This window comes from Peromyscus leucopus, chromosome 3, assembly GCF_004664715.2.
Source record: "Peromyscus leucopus breed LL Stock chromosome 3, UCI_PerLeu_2.1, whole genome shotgun sequence".
NCBI classification, from domain to species: domain Eukaryota; kingdom Metazoa; phylum Chordata; class Mammalia; order Rodentia; family Cricetidae; genus Peromyscus; species Peromyscus leucopus.
In genome coordinates, this window is record NC_051065.1 from 41608410 (window position 1) to 41626046 (window position 17637).

A 17637-nucleotide genomic window follows, 5' to 3' on the forward strand; every position below is an offset into this window, starting at 1 on the left:
TGCTTCTAGAACAAGCAAACAATGGAAAGCCTGAAAACAGATTTTGGCCAGTTTATGAGCATGCTTTTCATGTTTTCTGCCAGGCCATTCTGTCAGTCAACCTGCATCCAATACCAACATGAGAAAAAATTTAAAGTTGCATGGAGTCTTTTCAACACATTACCGCAACAGAAAGGAACTACTAGTTTTCTATTGCTGCCACAGCAAACAAGCACAGACTAAGTGGATGGAAAACAGTACAGATGTAGCAGCTGAATGGTTTATAAGTCAGAGCTTGGCATGAGTTAGATAGATAAAAATTAAGTTAGTGTTATGTTTGTATCTCTTCTACAACCTCTAAGAGAAGTATGTTTTCCTGCCTTTCCCAACTACTGTAGGCTGCTTGCATTTCTTGACTTGTGGCCCCTTCCTTCACCTTCAAAGCCACCAAGACAGCATATCACTGACCACTCTGCTGTCATACTGCTTTCTGACCACAGCTGAAAGGGGCTTCACTTTCTGGCACTTTTATAACTCAACTAGCCTCGCTGAATATCCTGGAGCAATCTCTCCAGTACTACGTCCACATATGGAGTGACACTGCAGATTTCCCCTGCTGCATTAGTGACCAATTTGTAGGCTCTAGGGATAAGGATGGGAACACCTGGGGCCATTATTCTGCTTTAAGTACTGGCCCAAAGAATAGGTGTATCTTTCTCAGTGCTGCTGGGGAAAGGTAGGGAAGCATCCTCACAGATACCCATCATTGCAAACTTCCCAACCATGCTATGTTTCTGTGACTGCATAAAAGGCATTCATATACCTTACCCTAATAAAAGGCATTAAGTAGTCCAAGAGATCTGCTGGGGATGCTGTGAGTTTGCTGCTCTGATGGACTGATAAATAAAACGCTGATTGGCCAGTAGCCAGGCAGGAAGTAAATATAGGCAGGATAAAGAGAGAGGAGAATTCTGGGAAGTGGAAGGCTGAGTCAGGAGACACTGCCAGCTGTCGCCATGAGAAGTGATATGTAAAGTACCAGTAAGCCACGAACCACATGGCAACTTATAGATTAATAGAAATGGATTAATTTAAGATATAAGAACTAGACAGCAAGAAGCCTGCCACAGCCATACAGTTTATAAGTAATATAAGCTTTTGAGTGATTATTTTATAAGTGGGCTGCGGGACTGTGGGGGCTTGGCGGGACCCAGAGAGACTTTCCAGCTACAGAGAACTATCAGATTTCTATCATCAGTATAAGATTATATATAAGTGTGTGTGTGTGTGTGTGTGTGTGTGTGTATGTGTGTGTGTGTTGTGTGTGTATGTATGTATGTATGTGATAGGAATATAAGATACTTACACAATACATGTGCATACCCCTGTGTGTAAAGTATATGGATGTATTAGTTACTCTTCTTGTTGTGACAAAATACCCAACAAAAGCAACATAAGAAGAAAAGGCTTGGCTCACAGTTTGAGGTTACATCCATCATAGCAGGAAGTCACAGCAGCAGGGCATGAAGCCACAAGTCATATTGCACACACAGTCAGGAAACAGACACCCATCCTGGCAGGAAGTCATGGCAGCAAGTCATATTGCACATACAATCAGGAAGCAGAGAGAGATGAAGGCCAGCACTCAGCTCCTTTTTTTCTTTTTGTGCAGTCCAGGACCCCCAGCCTGGTACCACCCACATTTATAGTGAGTCTTCCCACCTCAATTAATCTAATCTAGTACATCCTTCAAAGGTTTGTATCTTGGATGATTCTAGTTCCTGTCAAGTTAACAATGTTTATTTTTTCTGCTCACAGTTTGAGGGCACTTCTTATATAAAACACTCAATATATATTTTTCTACTAAAAGCAACTCAGTCTTGCTCTAGATCAATGGTTTGCAGCCACACACTAGAATCCTCATCAACCAGCACATGTTTATAAAAAGCCAGACAGAGATAACTGTGGGTCTAGGAAGAGGGATGCCCCAAGGTACTGTCAAGGTGTTAACCTGGAGAGTTGCTGCAATACCATCATCACTCACAACTGGAAAGAAGGCCAAGGTGATGAGATGGCCAGGTGTCTGTGGAGGACCTGTGGGAGGAGACTGTGTGGTAAGAAAGTGGTGACAGTTTGGTGCTGTGGAAAGCAGTGGGCTTTGGAAACTGTAAGGGTAGGGGCATCCATGGGAACATACTCAGGGACAATGGAATGAGGTGACTGACTTGATGGGGAATGAGGGATGATGAGTTTCAACTCTCAGGGAGCTAGTAGTAGACAAATAGTAGACAAATAGTATACAAATGGGCTGTATCCCCACTTACCACAATGATGTCATGCTTCAAAGTTTCCTACTAGCACTTTAACTCAACGATATGCACTGTGTGTGTGTGTGTGTGTGTGTGTGTGTGTGTGTGTGTGCATGTTAATGTATGTGCAGGTACACATATATGTGCAATGTCTGGGCACATGTACATGTATGTATGTGGAAGCTATAAGATAATCTTGTGTGTCATTCTCTAGGAACTATCTTATTTCTTTTGGGGGAGGACAGGGTCTCTTACTGGCTTGGACCTGGTCACATAGTTAGGCTAGGCTGGCTGGCCTGAAAGCCTCAGGGGTCTGCCTGTCTCTACCTCCTCAGCTCTGGGATTCTAAATGCCACAACACCTAGCTGCTGCTGGCATCCTCCTCCTCCTCCTCCTCCTCTTTTTCAACATAGATTCTGGGAATTGAACTCAGGTGTTCCTGCTTGCAAAGTAAGAACCTTACCAAATGACCTATTGCTCCAGCTTCAACATGCTTTTTAATTTCATCCTGCAGCATGACTGATTTGGGGGCCAAATGCATTTTGTTTCTTAGACCATACAACAGATCTCATACAGCAGGCTGAGGGTAGGAAATAAAGTCTGTCCTCTGGATGGTTTCTTGGATCATCCTTCTGTTTCTCTCAAGATGACCACATCATCTATTCCATTTAACATTCAGTTAGTGGGCTCCATCTATTTCCGGAATCCGTGGCCTTCTGGACAGCTGACAGATAGACGTGTACCTGATTCATCTCCCTCTCTTTCTCTGTGCTGTCATTAATATTACTTTGGGCTGTGGTCAAACCATATTGACACTTCGCTGACATCTTTCTGGGGTCCAATTACCTTCCTGTCAGGGTACAATCCATGATGTGTCAGGAAGGTTCTCTGCCATGCAAGCAGGTTGGCTCCCGAATATGCCACAGACAGTAGATTATATATCATCTTCTTGCTTCTTCTAGAAACTGGGAGAGACATTGCCCCATCCCTGTTGCCACAAAATGTTTTAACTCAGTGCTGAGAGGAGCACAGGGGCTTTTGGGAAGCACAGAGCCACAGTGATCCTGTTCTTGTCTGGGTGAGCCTGGCTGGGGTTTCCTCCTCCATCCTAGTGTAAATCCCCAGTGAGAGCGCAGGAACTTTTATCTGGAGCTCCTAACACTGACACACACTAAAAAACTTGTGCCCTTTCGAAAGGGCTGAGCTCTTTAGACTCTGCAGGGGTATCATGCTGCAAGGCAGTATTGTAGTTTGTTGTGGATTGGATATATAATGGCCTCCTGGGCTCCTGTTTGGGAATGCTTAGCTCCTAGTTGCTGGCACTGTTTGAGGAGATTGTACATTACCACTACGACCTTGCCCTTGTCTGAAAGACTTTCTCTTCTGTAGTGGGATTTCCTATGTTTCTGTTCATTTCACTCTTTATAAGGGAAAGTCCTCGGCAGACATCTGTTGTCTGGGTTTCTTTCCCCTTCCTTCCTCCACTGGACAGCTTGTTTTATCTTAAAATCCAAGGGTGTAGGTGCTGCATTTGTTTCTTTCTTTGGGGAGCAATATGAAGGGCAGGGGGTTCCAAGAGCATTTAACTACTACCACTGTATTGTTTCCAGATTATGGAAAGTGACTTCCATGGCTTTCTGTTTCTAGACCTGTCAGGCAGATGTGTCTAGATTGCTCTTAGATTTGGGGTCAGAACAGGAAGCTTCACATTTCATGTGAAGTGTGCCTTTGCTGTAATGATGTAAATGAGGCAGAGTCTTGTCTGGGTGATATTAGAGGACATTTCTCCACAGTGAATCATATTTAAATGACTCTATCTCTGAGAAGTCATCTTCATCTAAAGAGATGGGGCTACATTTTTACCCAAGATTTCCCCTAAACAACTAGCAGAAGGAGTTAGTGGACTTTTCCCTTTCCTTCCCCAATAGGGAGAGGCCATAAAATAAAAGCAGGCTCATATTACCACTGAGCACACTGAGGCATGCTAGCCTTGCAGAGATGTTATCCAAGGAAGGCATTGGGACATGAGGATGCACTCAGAGGCTGGGCAACAGCCCAGTGATGGCCTATTCTAGGTCAAATGCGAGGAACAGCTATCTGTGGCTGAGACTTGAAATTTCTTCCTAAAGGAAATCAGAGTTGGTAACATCAATAAGACAAGATATAGTTGTCCTTTCTGTAGGAGCTAGGGATACTTTCTGTCCTTCTGGAGTCTGGAGGGGCTGTAGGACTGCCCCTGGATGCACAGAGATGCTACAGTGGGGCTGATGGCTGCAGAGGGCACCACTGGAGCTTGGCAGAGTCTTTGAATTTGCTTTCTTGAATGATCTCCAAGTATAGCTATTCTGGGCGAGCAGTTTCTCACTTCTGCCAGTCTGACAATTCCTAGTCTCCAGTTTTCAAATCTGCTGACGGTGTGGTCTGGTCTAGTTTCTACTGCACAGGGGTTGAGTAGTAAACCTGCTCTGGTTCATAAGAGCATCTGTGATAGCCATAGACTTTCAGTCTATGGTCAGGGGAGGGGAAGCAGAACAGAGTCTTGCAAAGAGCTATCAGCATCAGGATCACAACAGAGCTGGGTACCTGAGGCTAGAGTGGAAGAGATTGAGCCCGCTGCTCTTGAAGACTCTAAAGGTAACTGCCTGAGTGTGTGTGTGTGTGTGTGTGTGTGTGTGTGTGTGTGTGTGTGTACACGCACATTTGCCTGGTATATGAGTGCCTCTTGATATGAGCTTCTTCAACTATAGCAGATGTATGTTGAACATTTTCTAATAAAATATAGGAAGGCCTTCATGTCTACAGGTAACTTCTCCTTGAAATCTCTTCTCTACTTCATTGTGTTGGTCATTTTTCTTATTGCTAGAATATGATGTCTGTCAAAAGCAACCTCAGGTGGGTTGGAGAGGTAGTGGTGCAGTTAAAAGCATTTATTGCCTTTCCAGAGGACATGGGTTCAATTCCTAGTACCCATAGTGATCTACCACCCTCTTTGGGCATCAAGCATGCTTGTGGTACACATACATATATGTAAGTAAAACACCAATACACCTAAAAAGAAGCACTTTAAGGAAGGGCTAATACTGGTTCAGAGTTTGAGGGACCAGTCTACCAGGGCAAGGAACGGGTAGGAGTGTGAGGAGATGGTTCCATTGCATCTACGTTCAAGAAGTGGAGAGTGAGGAATGCTGGTGCTCAGCTCACTTTCCCCCCTTTATTCTGTCTAGGACTCCAGTCCCTGGAGTAGTAACAACAGTTAGGATGGATCTTCCCAGCTCAATTAACCCAATAAGAAAGCTCATTTGCAGACATGTGCAGAGGTTTGACTCCTAGGTGATTTCAGATCCTCTCAACATAACAATCCATAGTCAACATCACCTCCACCATATGGTACCTACTTCAACTCTGTGGCCAAGAAAGAACCACTGTGAGGTCTTACAACTTCCTAAAGGTTACAGAACTGGCAAGCTACAGGCTGAGGATTCAACAGTCAGGAATCATTCAAACCCATTTATCCTAAAGAATCCTTCTCTTGTAAGATTAAAACAGCAAGACATTCACACACAAACATCAAGAGCACCATGTAGGTGTATAAAAGCACATAGCCAAAAAAAAACAAATCATACACTCATGCTCACTGTGGAACTACTTGATGTCCCAAATGTGTCTACAAATATAGAAACAACTCAGTTGTTCACAGCTGAGTTAATGATTAGCTAGCACATTCGATCCCCACAGTGGAGACTTGGACACAGTTATGAAAAAGAAACAAAGTTCTGATATCTGTTGTAAGATGCATGCACCTCGACAGCATTATGCTAAGTGAAAGAAGCCAGTCACACACACACACAAAAACTTCTATAATTTCTCTCATGAGAGGCACTTAGAGTGGTTGAAATCACAGAGACAGGAGGTAAAATGGCTGTTCTCAGGGGGATTGGGGAGTTACTGTTGAATAGGCATGGAGCTTCAGTTTCACCAGATGAGAGAATTATAAAGATGAATGAAAGGTAATGATGGCACAAAAATTAATATACTTAATATTACTTAATTAACACTTAAAATGGCTTATTTTCTTCTTTATCACAATTAAAAAATGCAGAAATCCTGCCATCTCTCTCATTCTCTCTCCGTCTGTCTGTCCTTCTGTCTATCTATGTGTGTGTTTACTATCTAAGCATGAGGAGTTGTCTGTTCTGGGTTTGAATCTCTTCCCACCAACTCTTAGCCCTGTGTCCAGGTAAATTAACCTCTCTGATACTCCAGTTCCTCACCTATATGGTGACACGATTGTCCTCTATCCTAGGACAAATGTGAGATTTAAATGACATACTATATTTCAGTCATTAGAATCATGTCTGACACACAATGGATGATCCCAGTAGCATTATCTGATCAATGAGATAGATGAAACTGCACTCATAAATATTTCAGTTCACGTAAAAGGCATCTGAAAACTTTGTAGAAAAATGTCAGCAAAAAGATTAGATGAAGTCATTTATAAACAATGAAAATGTATAATGAATACTTTTTGAAATATTGAAGATACTCAGCAATTAGTTCGTGGGTAGGAAGCTGGACCAAAGGAAAGCAGTTTGCTGGCTTTGAAATGTAGAGGAGACCCTTGGATAAACTTCTGTCTGGGGAGGCTGGACATGGATTGTTTCCAGCCCAGAAAGCAAATGCCTGACAGAAAAGCAGATTCCATTCAGAAAGAACAAAACAGCATTCAACTGGTTAGCATCTGATCAGCCTTCCTAATGTGGGGGGGGGGGGGGGGGGGGACTGCTTGCTAATTGTCCCAGGGAGACTGATCTAATGGCTTTTCACTTCACTTCCATCCCACCATGCCTGTGTCATCTTGGCCAGGATGCAATTGTGCAGAAATTCTACAATGTGAGCCACACAATGAGAGAAGGGTGCTCGAGCAGAGAGCGATGCTCCTTCACCCATAATTCTATTTCAGAATGGCTAATTTCAGAGGCGATGATCTCGCTCATTGAGTTGGGCTGCATGAGACCGGGAATTACCCAGCAGTGGCTACTTAGCTGAGACCCATGCTCACTTAATTAGGATTCTGGCATGGTAGGTGGGAATATTGACTATTGCTGTGAATAGTAAATGATAAATGTTAAATCACATTCAATCCCAGAAATAACTGTGCAAAACTTCTCACAGCATAGCTAATCAGGCAATTATGGAGATAGTTACAGGACTCCCAGGCCATGATGGCTTTGTTGTGAGACCTGTCCTGCTCTGAGCTACAATCTCATTTATCTCAGCTCCATTTGTATGTTTTTACTCTGCCAGATAAAAGTAAATGTTCAATATATTCTTTAGTGTTAGACATACAACATGTGGTCTATGGTTTAAACTTAGAATTTAACATTTTCAAATAGCTGGTTAAAATTGCAGCACTAACAAATTATCTCAAAGATAAAAACAATGGAAATATCTTCACAATAGTATGTGAAAGCTCTAGTCTGGGAACACGAGACGTGGTTTTTAGCCTTTTTGATGCTCATTATAGCTAGTCATTCTGTCTTTTTTTTTATTTTGAGTCCTAAGTTATGCATCTACAATTTTAGAAATTTGTAATGATTTTAGCTGGGACTCAGTCTGGTATTCAAGTAATAATAAAAATGACATATCCCACTGTAATTTTAAGAATGCAGTCCTAAACACACATTAGGACCTTTATGTGACTTGGGAAGTATTATCTGATTCCATTTTGCTGATAATAAAACTTAAGTCAGGATCCAGTGAGATGGCTCAGGTATATATGTTTGCTTGCCTCATACATCTGAGGACCTGACTTCAATCCTTGGAATTCAAATAAAGGTGGGAAGAAAGAACTGACTCCATAAAGTATTCTCCACACATGTTACTTGTCATGCCCCTCTGCCCCATTATTATACATAAATCATGTACATACACATACACACACACACCACCACCACCACCACCACCACCAGCAGCAGCAGCAGCAGCAGCAGCAGCAGCAGCAGCAGCAACAACAACAACAACAGCAGCAGTTTTAAAAATCAGATATCCCAAGCTGGTCTTCAGAGGGTGCAATGCTATAGGAGTACTTCACACTCATTTGAGTCTCTGTCCACTGGATAAAACAAGTCTTTGCTTATTGAAGTAAGCCTGTGGGAAGAAGTAACTTTCTTTTTGGGCTGAACGCAGTCTGAAATAGAGGCCAACAGGGCATTATTCTTACCTTACAACACATTCAAAGTGATTTCCCACATGAGTTGTACTTGCAGCTACATACTAGTTTTTCCTTTCCCTGAATCTCTCAGTAAAAGAAGTAACAACAATGATCACGGGAATGCACAGAGGCTCACCTAGATACTCTTCCCCACTCACATTTCCTAGTCGGGGAGGCAATGGTGCCCAAAATCAGCTTTCCTGTCTGTTCTGGGAGAGGGCAGGCTCACAGACAATAATGCAGAGCATGTACTTGAACCTAGGCCTTACAAGCCATGGATTGCAATGTTTTACCCCTGAGAAAGTCTTTCTTGTTCATGTCCAATGGAGGCGGAGAGGAGCAAGGGATTGGTGCATTCTGCTGAAGAGCCTACCTCTCATGCCACTTCTGGGGGTACTGAGCTAGGAACCAAAACAAAACATTCCTCAATAATTCCTGATTTCTGAGCATGTCCATAACATCGGCAGGGAGAGGATAAGAATCTGGCTTGAAGCCTGCTACCGAGCTGGGCAAGAGCGAGAAGGAACGACTGCAGAGCAGGCAAGACAGAGGAGGAACCACTTCCCAGAAAGGCTCATTTCCGATTTTTCACTTGGAAACATTGGGAAATGCAACATGAACCACATGAAAGAATTTCATATGAGCTGGAGAGATGGAGCAGTTGGGAAAGCCATTAAAGTGCCTGCTGTGGGAGCACAAGGACCCGAGTTTGGTCCCCAGAATGCATGTAGAAAAGCCAAAGCTGGGAGTGGTGATTACACTGATAATCTTAGCAATGATGAGGCAGAGAGGTGGATAGGGCCAGCCATCCTCGCTTACTCGACAAACTCTAGACCGGTTGGAGACCTTGTCTTAAAATAAGGTGGACAGTCACCCTGAGGAACACGACACCCAAGGTTGTCCTCTGACCACCACATGCACACACACACATGCATACACTGAGTTGCACACATGTGTGTATCTACACATACAGCACACATATATACCCAAACACAGTTGTGCAACTTCACACCTCCCTACATACATGCAGAGAATGCCAAATGACTATGCATCCTACATTACACAACCTATTAAATGTCTACTTTTCTATATTTGATTTAATTTCTAATAAGCATTTCAGTCATGATTTATTTTTAGTATACTGACAGATCAAGTTGTTGGGAGGCTAGACTCTCCCAAGGCAGTAAATCTCCTCAGCTTCAAACTAAGTTCTCTTTGCTGCTCCTGAATATTTCGAAAGAGGATTCCAGAAATACCTCTATTGACTTCAGATATTTAAAGCATCCACTCAGGGATCCTTTGCCTAGTATATTCCTGGGATGAGCCTGAAATCCTGGTCTCTTGTGTTACAGAACACTTAATAGTTTCTCTTATAAATATATTGTATTTTTCGATTTGTCCAAAACACAGAACCTTATGCTATATGGCCTTAGGTGAACTCTACAGAAGCCAAGTGGTGGGAAGGGCATCGTAGTCGCCGTTTAGTCATGAGGGAACAAGGCAGTGGCACAGGCTCTGAGTATCTAAAATGCTACAGTTCCTCCAAAGCTTGCCCAGGAGGTCTGTGAGAGACGATGGAACCACAATACAGCCACACTAAGTTTTCTGTTTCACGATGTGGATTCAGTTACATTCTTCAGAAGGTTTCAAAGGCACATGCATTTCTCTAAAGTCTGTATTTCTACCCTAAAATCCCACCAATGGTACATTCTGGGTTTGATTGCAGATACTAGGCTAGTGGCTCCAATTTAATATTCCCAAAGCTGAACTCACCGTCTACTGCCTCCACCTAGACTACTTGGTCTCTATGGTTTGCTGCCCCTCCATTTCAAGGGGTGCAAAAAGCAAACCTGCATGGACCTCTTTTTTCCTCTCACGATTGTAAACGTCAGGCCCCAATAGCTACCAGGTCACAAGACTCTCACACATATCCTTTCATTCTCAATTGGTCCTTCCAATCTATGCCTCATGGTTTTCAAGGACTGTGGTGGTTTAAATGAGAATGTCTCCCATCATCTCTGACATTTGAATACTTGGTTCCCAGCTGCTGGAGATGTTTGAGGAGGCTTTGGAGGTGTGACCTTGTTGGAGGAAGTCCATCACTGTGGGCAGCCTTTGAGGTTTTACTCACTCTGCCTCGTGCTTGTGGCTTAAGATGTAAGCTCTATTTCTATTCCAGCTGCTAGGCCTGCCTGTTGCTGTGATAGTGATGGACCCTTCTCCCTCTGAAACTTTCAGCCAAAATAAATCCTTCCTTCTTTAAGTTGCCTTGGTCATGGTGTTGTATTACACCAATAGAAAAGCAATTAACAGAAAGACTTTCGTGATGTCGTTTTTTTCTGATTCCTTCTTTCCTTCATACACTCCCGCATGGCAGTCTGCACAGGACTGCCTGGCTAACCTCTAGTCACGTGACACTGCCACTCTTCTGACAGCTCCCCCACATGCTGGGCTCATTTATGCTTCCCCTTCAAGAACATCAAACCAGAGAACCCCTATTTCTCATTTGAGCATGTCACTTTCTCTGAGGACATTCTTTGTGGTGGTATTGTGTTCCACAAAATATTGTGTACCTTAATAAATTTATCTGGGGTCAGAGAACAGACAGCCACTAGATACAAAGGCTAGAAAATGGTGGCACTCACACCTTTAATCCTAGTATTCCAGAGATAGAAATCCCTCTGGATCTCTGTGAGTTCAAGGCCACATTGGAAACAGCCACGCCTTTAATCCCAGAAAGCCAGCCTTTAATCCCAGGGAGTGGTGGTAGAAAGTAGAAAGATATATAAGGCGTGAGGACCAGAAACTAGAGGCTTTTTGGCTGGTTAAGCATTTGGCCTGGTTAAGCATGCAGGCTATGGAGCAACACAGTTCAGCTGAGACCCATTCCGGATGAGGACTCAGAGGCCTCCAGTCTGAGGAAACAAGACCAGCTGAGGAACTGGTGAGGTGAGATAGCTGTGGCTTGTCCTGTCTCTCTGATCTACCAGCATTGACCCCAATAACTGGCCTCGGGTTTGATTTTTATTAATAAGAACTTTAAAGATTCCTACTACAAGAACATCAAACCAGAGAACCCCTATTTCTCATTTGAGCATGTCACTTTCTCTGAGGACATTCTTGACTCCTCCCTTCCTCCCCTCAGCTAGTGCTGAAATTTCTCACACTAGCAAGTTGTGTCCTACACATCTTCCAAGCACTGACTCTGTCTTGGTGACCGCATGTCTATGTCTTTTCCTACAATTGGTTTGCAACTTGCCTGTGAATGAAGAGCATCTTCTATTGTCAATAGTTCCTTTGCACCCAGCATGACGTCTAGAAACAAGGAGGTTTACTTGGAGGCATGTCCTAGATTTTCCTCTCCCTGCCTTTCTCAATACTCCTATGAGGTAGGGCAAGAAGAATTGAACAGTGATGATGGTAATGGTATTCTGGCTGTGCCAAGTCAGCCTCCTGAAGGGCTAGGGAATCAGAGCAGAAGAGACAAGTGGATCAGAGAGTCTTCCAAGCCTGCTGACTGACACATCCCCAGTATAAAGTAAAAATGAGTCAGGGCAGAGCTTCCGGTTGGTGCCACTTGCTGTTTCATCCCCAATGCCCAGCAGAATCTCTGTCATGTAAGTTTTCAACTGATATTTGCTGAATACACAACAGATGAGTGGACTGACAGAATGAAAAAGACCTGACTGCCTATGCCATTCTGTAGGGATTCTACCCAGCTTCATGACCCCACATGAGCAGTTCAGGAGCTAGACAAGTGGCATTGTGTCTTACGTTATCAGTGTGCACTGGTGATCATGTACACTAGGCGTGGTCACACAAACCTTCACATGTTTGGCTTAGCTCTATAAGCCCACCTGCGCCTTAAAGAGCCTTGACTTGGACCCCACCTTCTCTCTCTGTTCTGTTCTCTCTTCCCCCCACCTATCTTTCTCTCTCTCTGCATGTGCTCCTTCCCCAGGCCTGGTTCTCTTGTTCCCCCACCCCCACCCCTCTTTCTCTTAATAAAACTCTGATACTGATACTGGGGTAGTGGTGGCCATGACCTTTCTGTGCAGCAACCAGTGCTGGTAACCAGCGCCACTTATCATTCTTACATTTCCCATTTTCAGCTTCCACTCTCTGTGCAGTATGTGTGAGTATAGATGTGTTCTTTAAACAAAATTGAAAATTAGCTTTTAGAATTTTTCTTTCACAACAAACCAGAGATGGAACATAATGAGGGGCTGGTGAGATTGCCCCGTGGTTTAGAACACTTGCTGCTCTTGCAGAGGACCCAGGTTCCATTGCCAACACCCACACTAGATAGCCTACAACTCTGGCTCTAGAGGATCTCATCCCTTCTTCTGGCCTCTGAGGGTTCCACACACAAGTGGCAGACATTCACACCGACACATATATTTATGAAATTAATCTTAATAAATAGAACATAATGATAGCTACTTAAGTTTTAAATAAGTAACATCCATTGATTCTAAGTTACTGAAGTAAACAGGACACACACACACACACACACACACACACACACACACACACATATATTTTTCATTTACTAAAAGAAATCAAACTTAAGTCTGTAGACCTCCTACCTGAAAATCCTATCATGTTGTAGTCTTAGAATTGGCTATTGAGTAACAGGTAGAATGAATTTATCTTGTACATCATTCTTGCAGATGGTGACTCCAGGTGGACTTGGGGAACCTAGGTTTGGTTACCAGAGAGATCCAGGGCTCTCCTTCCCGCAGCCATGCTGAGCAGAAATGGACAGGAGGCTCTGCCACTGACTGACCTCTAGGAGGTGGGCTAGGCTTTTTCTTCTGGTTTATATTCTTCTAGCTAAACTTCTAGGCCCTCTCTTCTTTTTCCAGAGAAGGACAGCTGATATTTTCGTTATCTGTGACTGACACTGCCTTAGTCACTCACCGTGAAGGAGGACAAAAGCCAGCGGAGGGATGAAAACAACCCAAAATAGATCTTTCTTGAACTGATTTGTATCAGGGCTATAAACAATTCAGAGTATGATAGGAGACAGGCAAGCACTTGTAGGCAATGAGAACAAAGGGTCCTTTCCCTTTCTTTCTGTCCCCCCCCCCAGCCCCCCATATACTGGAGCAAACATCCTGGGAGCTGAAAGCCTTCACCAGATTTTTACCTTCTCTCTTTTCCCCTCTAAGGTATCTGCATCTTGCATCCTGCCCTGGCTGTTCCCTCCATCCTTGCAGGGCACATGTTATAATACAAATCAGTGCTGCCAACATGACTCATTATTTTTCTCTCAGAATGGAATATGAACGCATCAATTATGTGTCAGTCAAGTTCTAAATGCTCACCCTTGTCGCACTGACCTCGGTCTGCTTTTGTATTGTCAGGGTGCTGTACTCCTGACGTTTACCCACTGAGTTAGTGCCCCACACCTCTCACCTATTATCTTCTGACTTTAGCACCTGCCCAGACTTCCCTCCTATTAATTCATTTGACATGCAGATTCAGGGAGGCTGCACTCCCTGGGCACTCACCACTGCTTGTAGTCTGCGTCGCAGTTGCAGTAGTACTTGGGATCTGTGCAGTTGCGCTCAATGCCACAGGCACACTTCTGGATTCCAGGCTCTGAGCCCCCCCAGTAGTAGTGCTTCTCATTGGCTTTGCCAACCCACCAGGTGTAAGGACTTCCATCTGCGAGAAAGGGGAAAGGCACAGTTAGAGAGGGGCCTAAATTGCATCATCATAATATCACCCTGTTCTCTCTTCCTAGGAGGTGTAGCAGTCTCTGATAGATGGAATGTCACATGTCCATCTTTATAGTAAAATTAGTTCAATAATAGGAATGCTTAATTAAAAAAATCAGACAGAATGTCAAAGTTAAAGTTTCTCCTTCGTTCTCCACATATCTTCTCGGATGAAGTTTTGACATTCAAGTATCTATATTAGGTATTAATTCAGTAAGTTGGAATCCTAGATGGTGTCAGTCTGCATTGAAGGCATATGGGCCATTCTGCAACATGCAACTAACTCCACAGCTGATTTTGCTGTTCTGTGAACTGATACAAGTATGGAGATAAAAGATGACCAGAGCTAAATTCAAGCTTTGCCATGTCTTAAGTTTGACCTCCTAATTTTATTCATGAAGAACTTTGGTCTAGAAAGGCTAACCTCTTCTTATATTATTCAGGAGATTAACACCCCACATCAAAAGTCTGACTTCATATTGTAGAACACTCCCTATCTGTTATGAAGTTAGTTACCCATGTCCATAGCTTCTATATCCATGCAATCAACAAGCTGTGAATCAAAGAGGTTTGGAAAAAAAACCTTGTGTCTGCGCCAAGCATACATACACTTCTCACAGTGATTCCTTCAGTCACTATTTACACAGCATTTACCTTACATTAGCTGTTAGAATTGATCTAGAGATGATGTAGCATACTGGAGAAGATGTGGGTACATAGGTTGTACAAAGTGTTACTCCATGTGCTATAAGGAACCTGAGTTTCTTGTCTGCAGATGTTGGGATCTGCGGGAGCCCCTGGTTCCAAATCTCCTTTCCCTTCCATTCATTTATTCATCCCTTTGCCTGATCACCAAAACTCCGTTGCATTTCCATTATGTGCCAAACAGTAGAACAGCAGAGGGAAAATGCAGGTTGGGGAAACAGATGTACAGGTACTATGAACATGGGTGTGTGTGTGAGGTAAAGGAGGTCATGGCTAATGTTTTCTCTGAGCTGTGTCTTGTAGGTTGTTTGGGCAAGTGAACCAAAATGTGAGAGTAAAGGAGTCCTATAGACAAAGGTGAACACTAAGTAACAATTCATACAGGAGAATTTTGTACACAAAGTGTATGCAGAAGCAAGCAAGTGGTGTGGAGTAGGGCTGGTGAGAAGACTTTGGGAGTGCAGCAGCACCAGACAGTACCAGATAGCAAATGAGGGCTCAGCTGTAAAGCCTTTGTCCAAATGAGAAATTGTTTCACATTGACTAGTTCTTGCTTTTCAAGGCTTCTTTCCTCCAGCTTTCTAAGCCTGAACTTTATCCTGAGATAATGGGAGGCCACTGAAGGATTTGGAACATGGAATCATTACTGTCCAATCTGGGCTTTAAAAATCTAGAGCAAGATAAAAGATGAGTTTCTGTGTGATGAAATCAGGAGGGCAGATGTGAAGTTCTCTTAATAATAGAGAAGATAACTAATAACATGGAACTAGGAGAGGAGAAAGAGAAAACAGAGTCTAGGATTGCTGAGATAGGTGCGATTTGGGAGAGGAGGGGAGTATAAGGCACTGTGAACTCTGTGCTTCTGGTCTAGATAATAAGAGAATACTGACATATTTCATCTGGGTGGGATATAGGGAAGATATTTTGAAGTTCAACAGAAGTCGAGAGGAGATGAAGAGTCTGATAATAAAACTCCAGGCAATTGGATGCCGATGTCTAGCCTCAGGAGCATTTCCTGAGCTGAAAGTCTTGTTTCAGGAACCATCAGGCAAGCTGGAAAACACTGGGAGAGGCAGAGACAGCGGTGGGATCTTTAATACTATAAAAACATTGCAAACTGTGCTGGAATTCCACAGAAAGCTGCCAGAAGTGGAAGAAAAATGAATCCACTTCAAGAGAATGGCAGGAAGAAAAGCCTGGAGGCAGAAAGGATGAGAAGGGAGATTGAGAAGATGCTGGCCATGGGGTCTTTTTCTTCTATTTTACTGTGCTGAGAGCACTCAGTGTGAAACCTCCCTTCTTAACAAATTGTCTAAGTATTTTACACAGTATGCTAATCATAACCATGGTGCAGTCCAGAAATGCTCTAGAACCCATTCACCTTCTTTAACAGAAACTTTTATTTATTAGCAATGGCTTTGTTTCCTCTATTCCTAGCTCTACTGACATCCATTCTCTTTGATTCTGTGATTTTGCTGTTTTAGGATCCTGACACAATTGCAATGATGCATTCAGTATGTGTGTGTGTCTATATACAATGCAATTTCCTTTCTGCTCTCTCTTTCTGTCAGTCTTTATTCCTTTTTTATTGTTTCTCTTCTGAAATAACACTATTCTTGAAAAGGAAGAAAAAAATCTGCAAGAGGTAAGAATGTGGAAGAATCTTGGGGATATGCTAAGAGAACAGAGGAGCCTTAGGGGAATATGGGAATGATGGGATTAATGGAGGTAGTGCCACCCAGTAAGTCAGAGGGACTCTATTAAAATCTCCAGGTCTGTGGGTGAAATGCCATCACAAGAATGTACCTCCACCTGTCCTTTCAGGATACTAAGTACACACTTGTATCTATCAGTGCTCTGGAGAGAGATATGGGAAAGCCTGACATTCTTCAACTACCAATTGGATAATCACAACATCTAATCAAATAATGTCATAATCACCATGATGGAATAATGCACACACTTCTGTGATAGCAAGTGAGATACTGCATGAGTTTTCCTCAAGAGCAGCTTTGTTAAAATGCAGGCAGTTGAAAGCCACTGAAAACGGTTTTGGATTTAGGATCATGCTCTGTGTAATGAGGGAACCAACACTAACTTGAAAAGGAACCAGTCAGGTATTCCATTTCATACAAGCACCCAGAGTTCACTTCATTTAGAAAGGTTGCTGTTTTCCATTCTATGATCACTGAACTTGATTTGGTAAGTAGCTGAGCGAAAAAGATTTCAACTCTACTTCAAAGGAAGAGAGAAGCCAGCTCCCTGAGACAAGGGGCCACTCTGCAGCTGTGTCCTCTCCAGAGGGGCCCTGTCTCAGCAGAGAAGACATTTGGGTTTGAACGCTATTCAAGTGATTTTGCTTAAAGCCTCTTCTCTTTTTGTCAGGGTCAGGGGAAAGTCCCAGACTTTTAATGCTTCCCAATGTCAAAGACATGACGCATTATACAACATTTTTTTTTCTGTAATATCACAGTTTTTTTTTAAAGGCTTGCAAAGTGTCGTTTATGGGAACTATTTAATCTTTGCCATTCCAGGAAAAGTTGAGGTCCTTTGGGCACTGAGCTGTAGTAGGCCCATTCAAGTCTGTCTCTGGCTGTGTGAAAGTGGGAAGGAGACTCTGAGAAGATGCTGCATTGGCTGTGCTTGGGAACTCATGAAGGAATCTGTCTGCAGAGATCCATTGGCTGATGAGAATTTCAGTACT

General features: G+C 43.2%; 1 protein-coding gene across 1 annotated transcript in view; it reads right to left on the bottom strand.

Moving 5' to 3' along the window:
• The window catches only part of Cntnap2 (contactin associated protein 2), a 2034995-nt gene that overhangs the window by 469086 nt on the left and 1548272 nt on the right, over positions 1-17637 (bottom strand). Inside the window, exon 14 of the mRNA XM_028876400.2 lies at positions 14019-14175. Coding sequence (XP_028732233.1) covers positions 14019-14175 — 157 coding nt within the window. The remainder of the gene's footprint in view (positions 1-14018; positions 14176-17637) is intronic.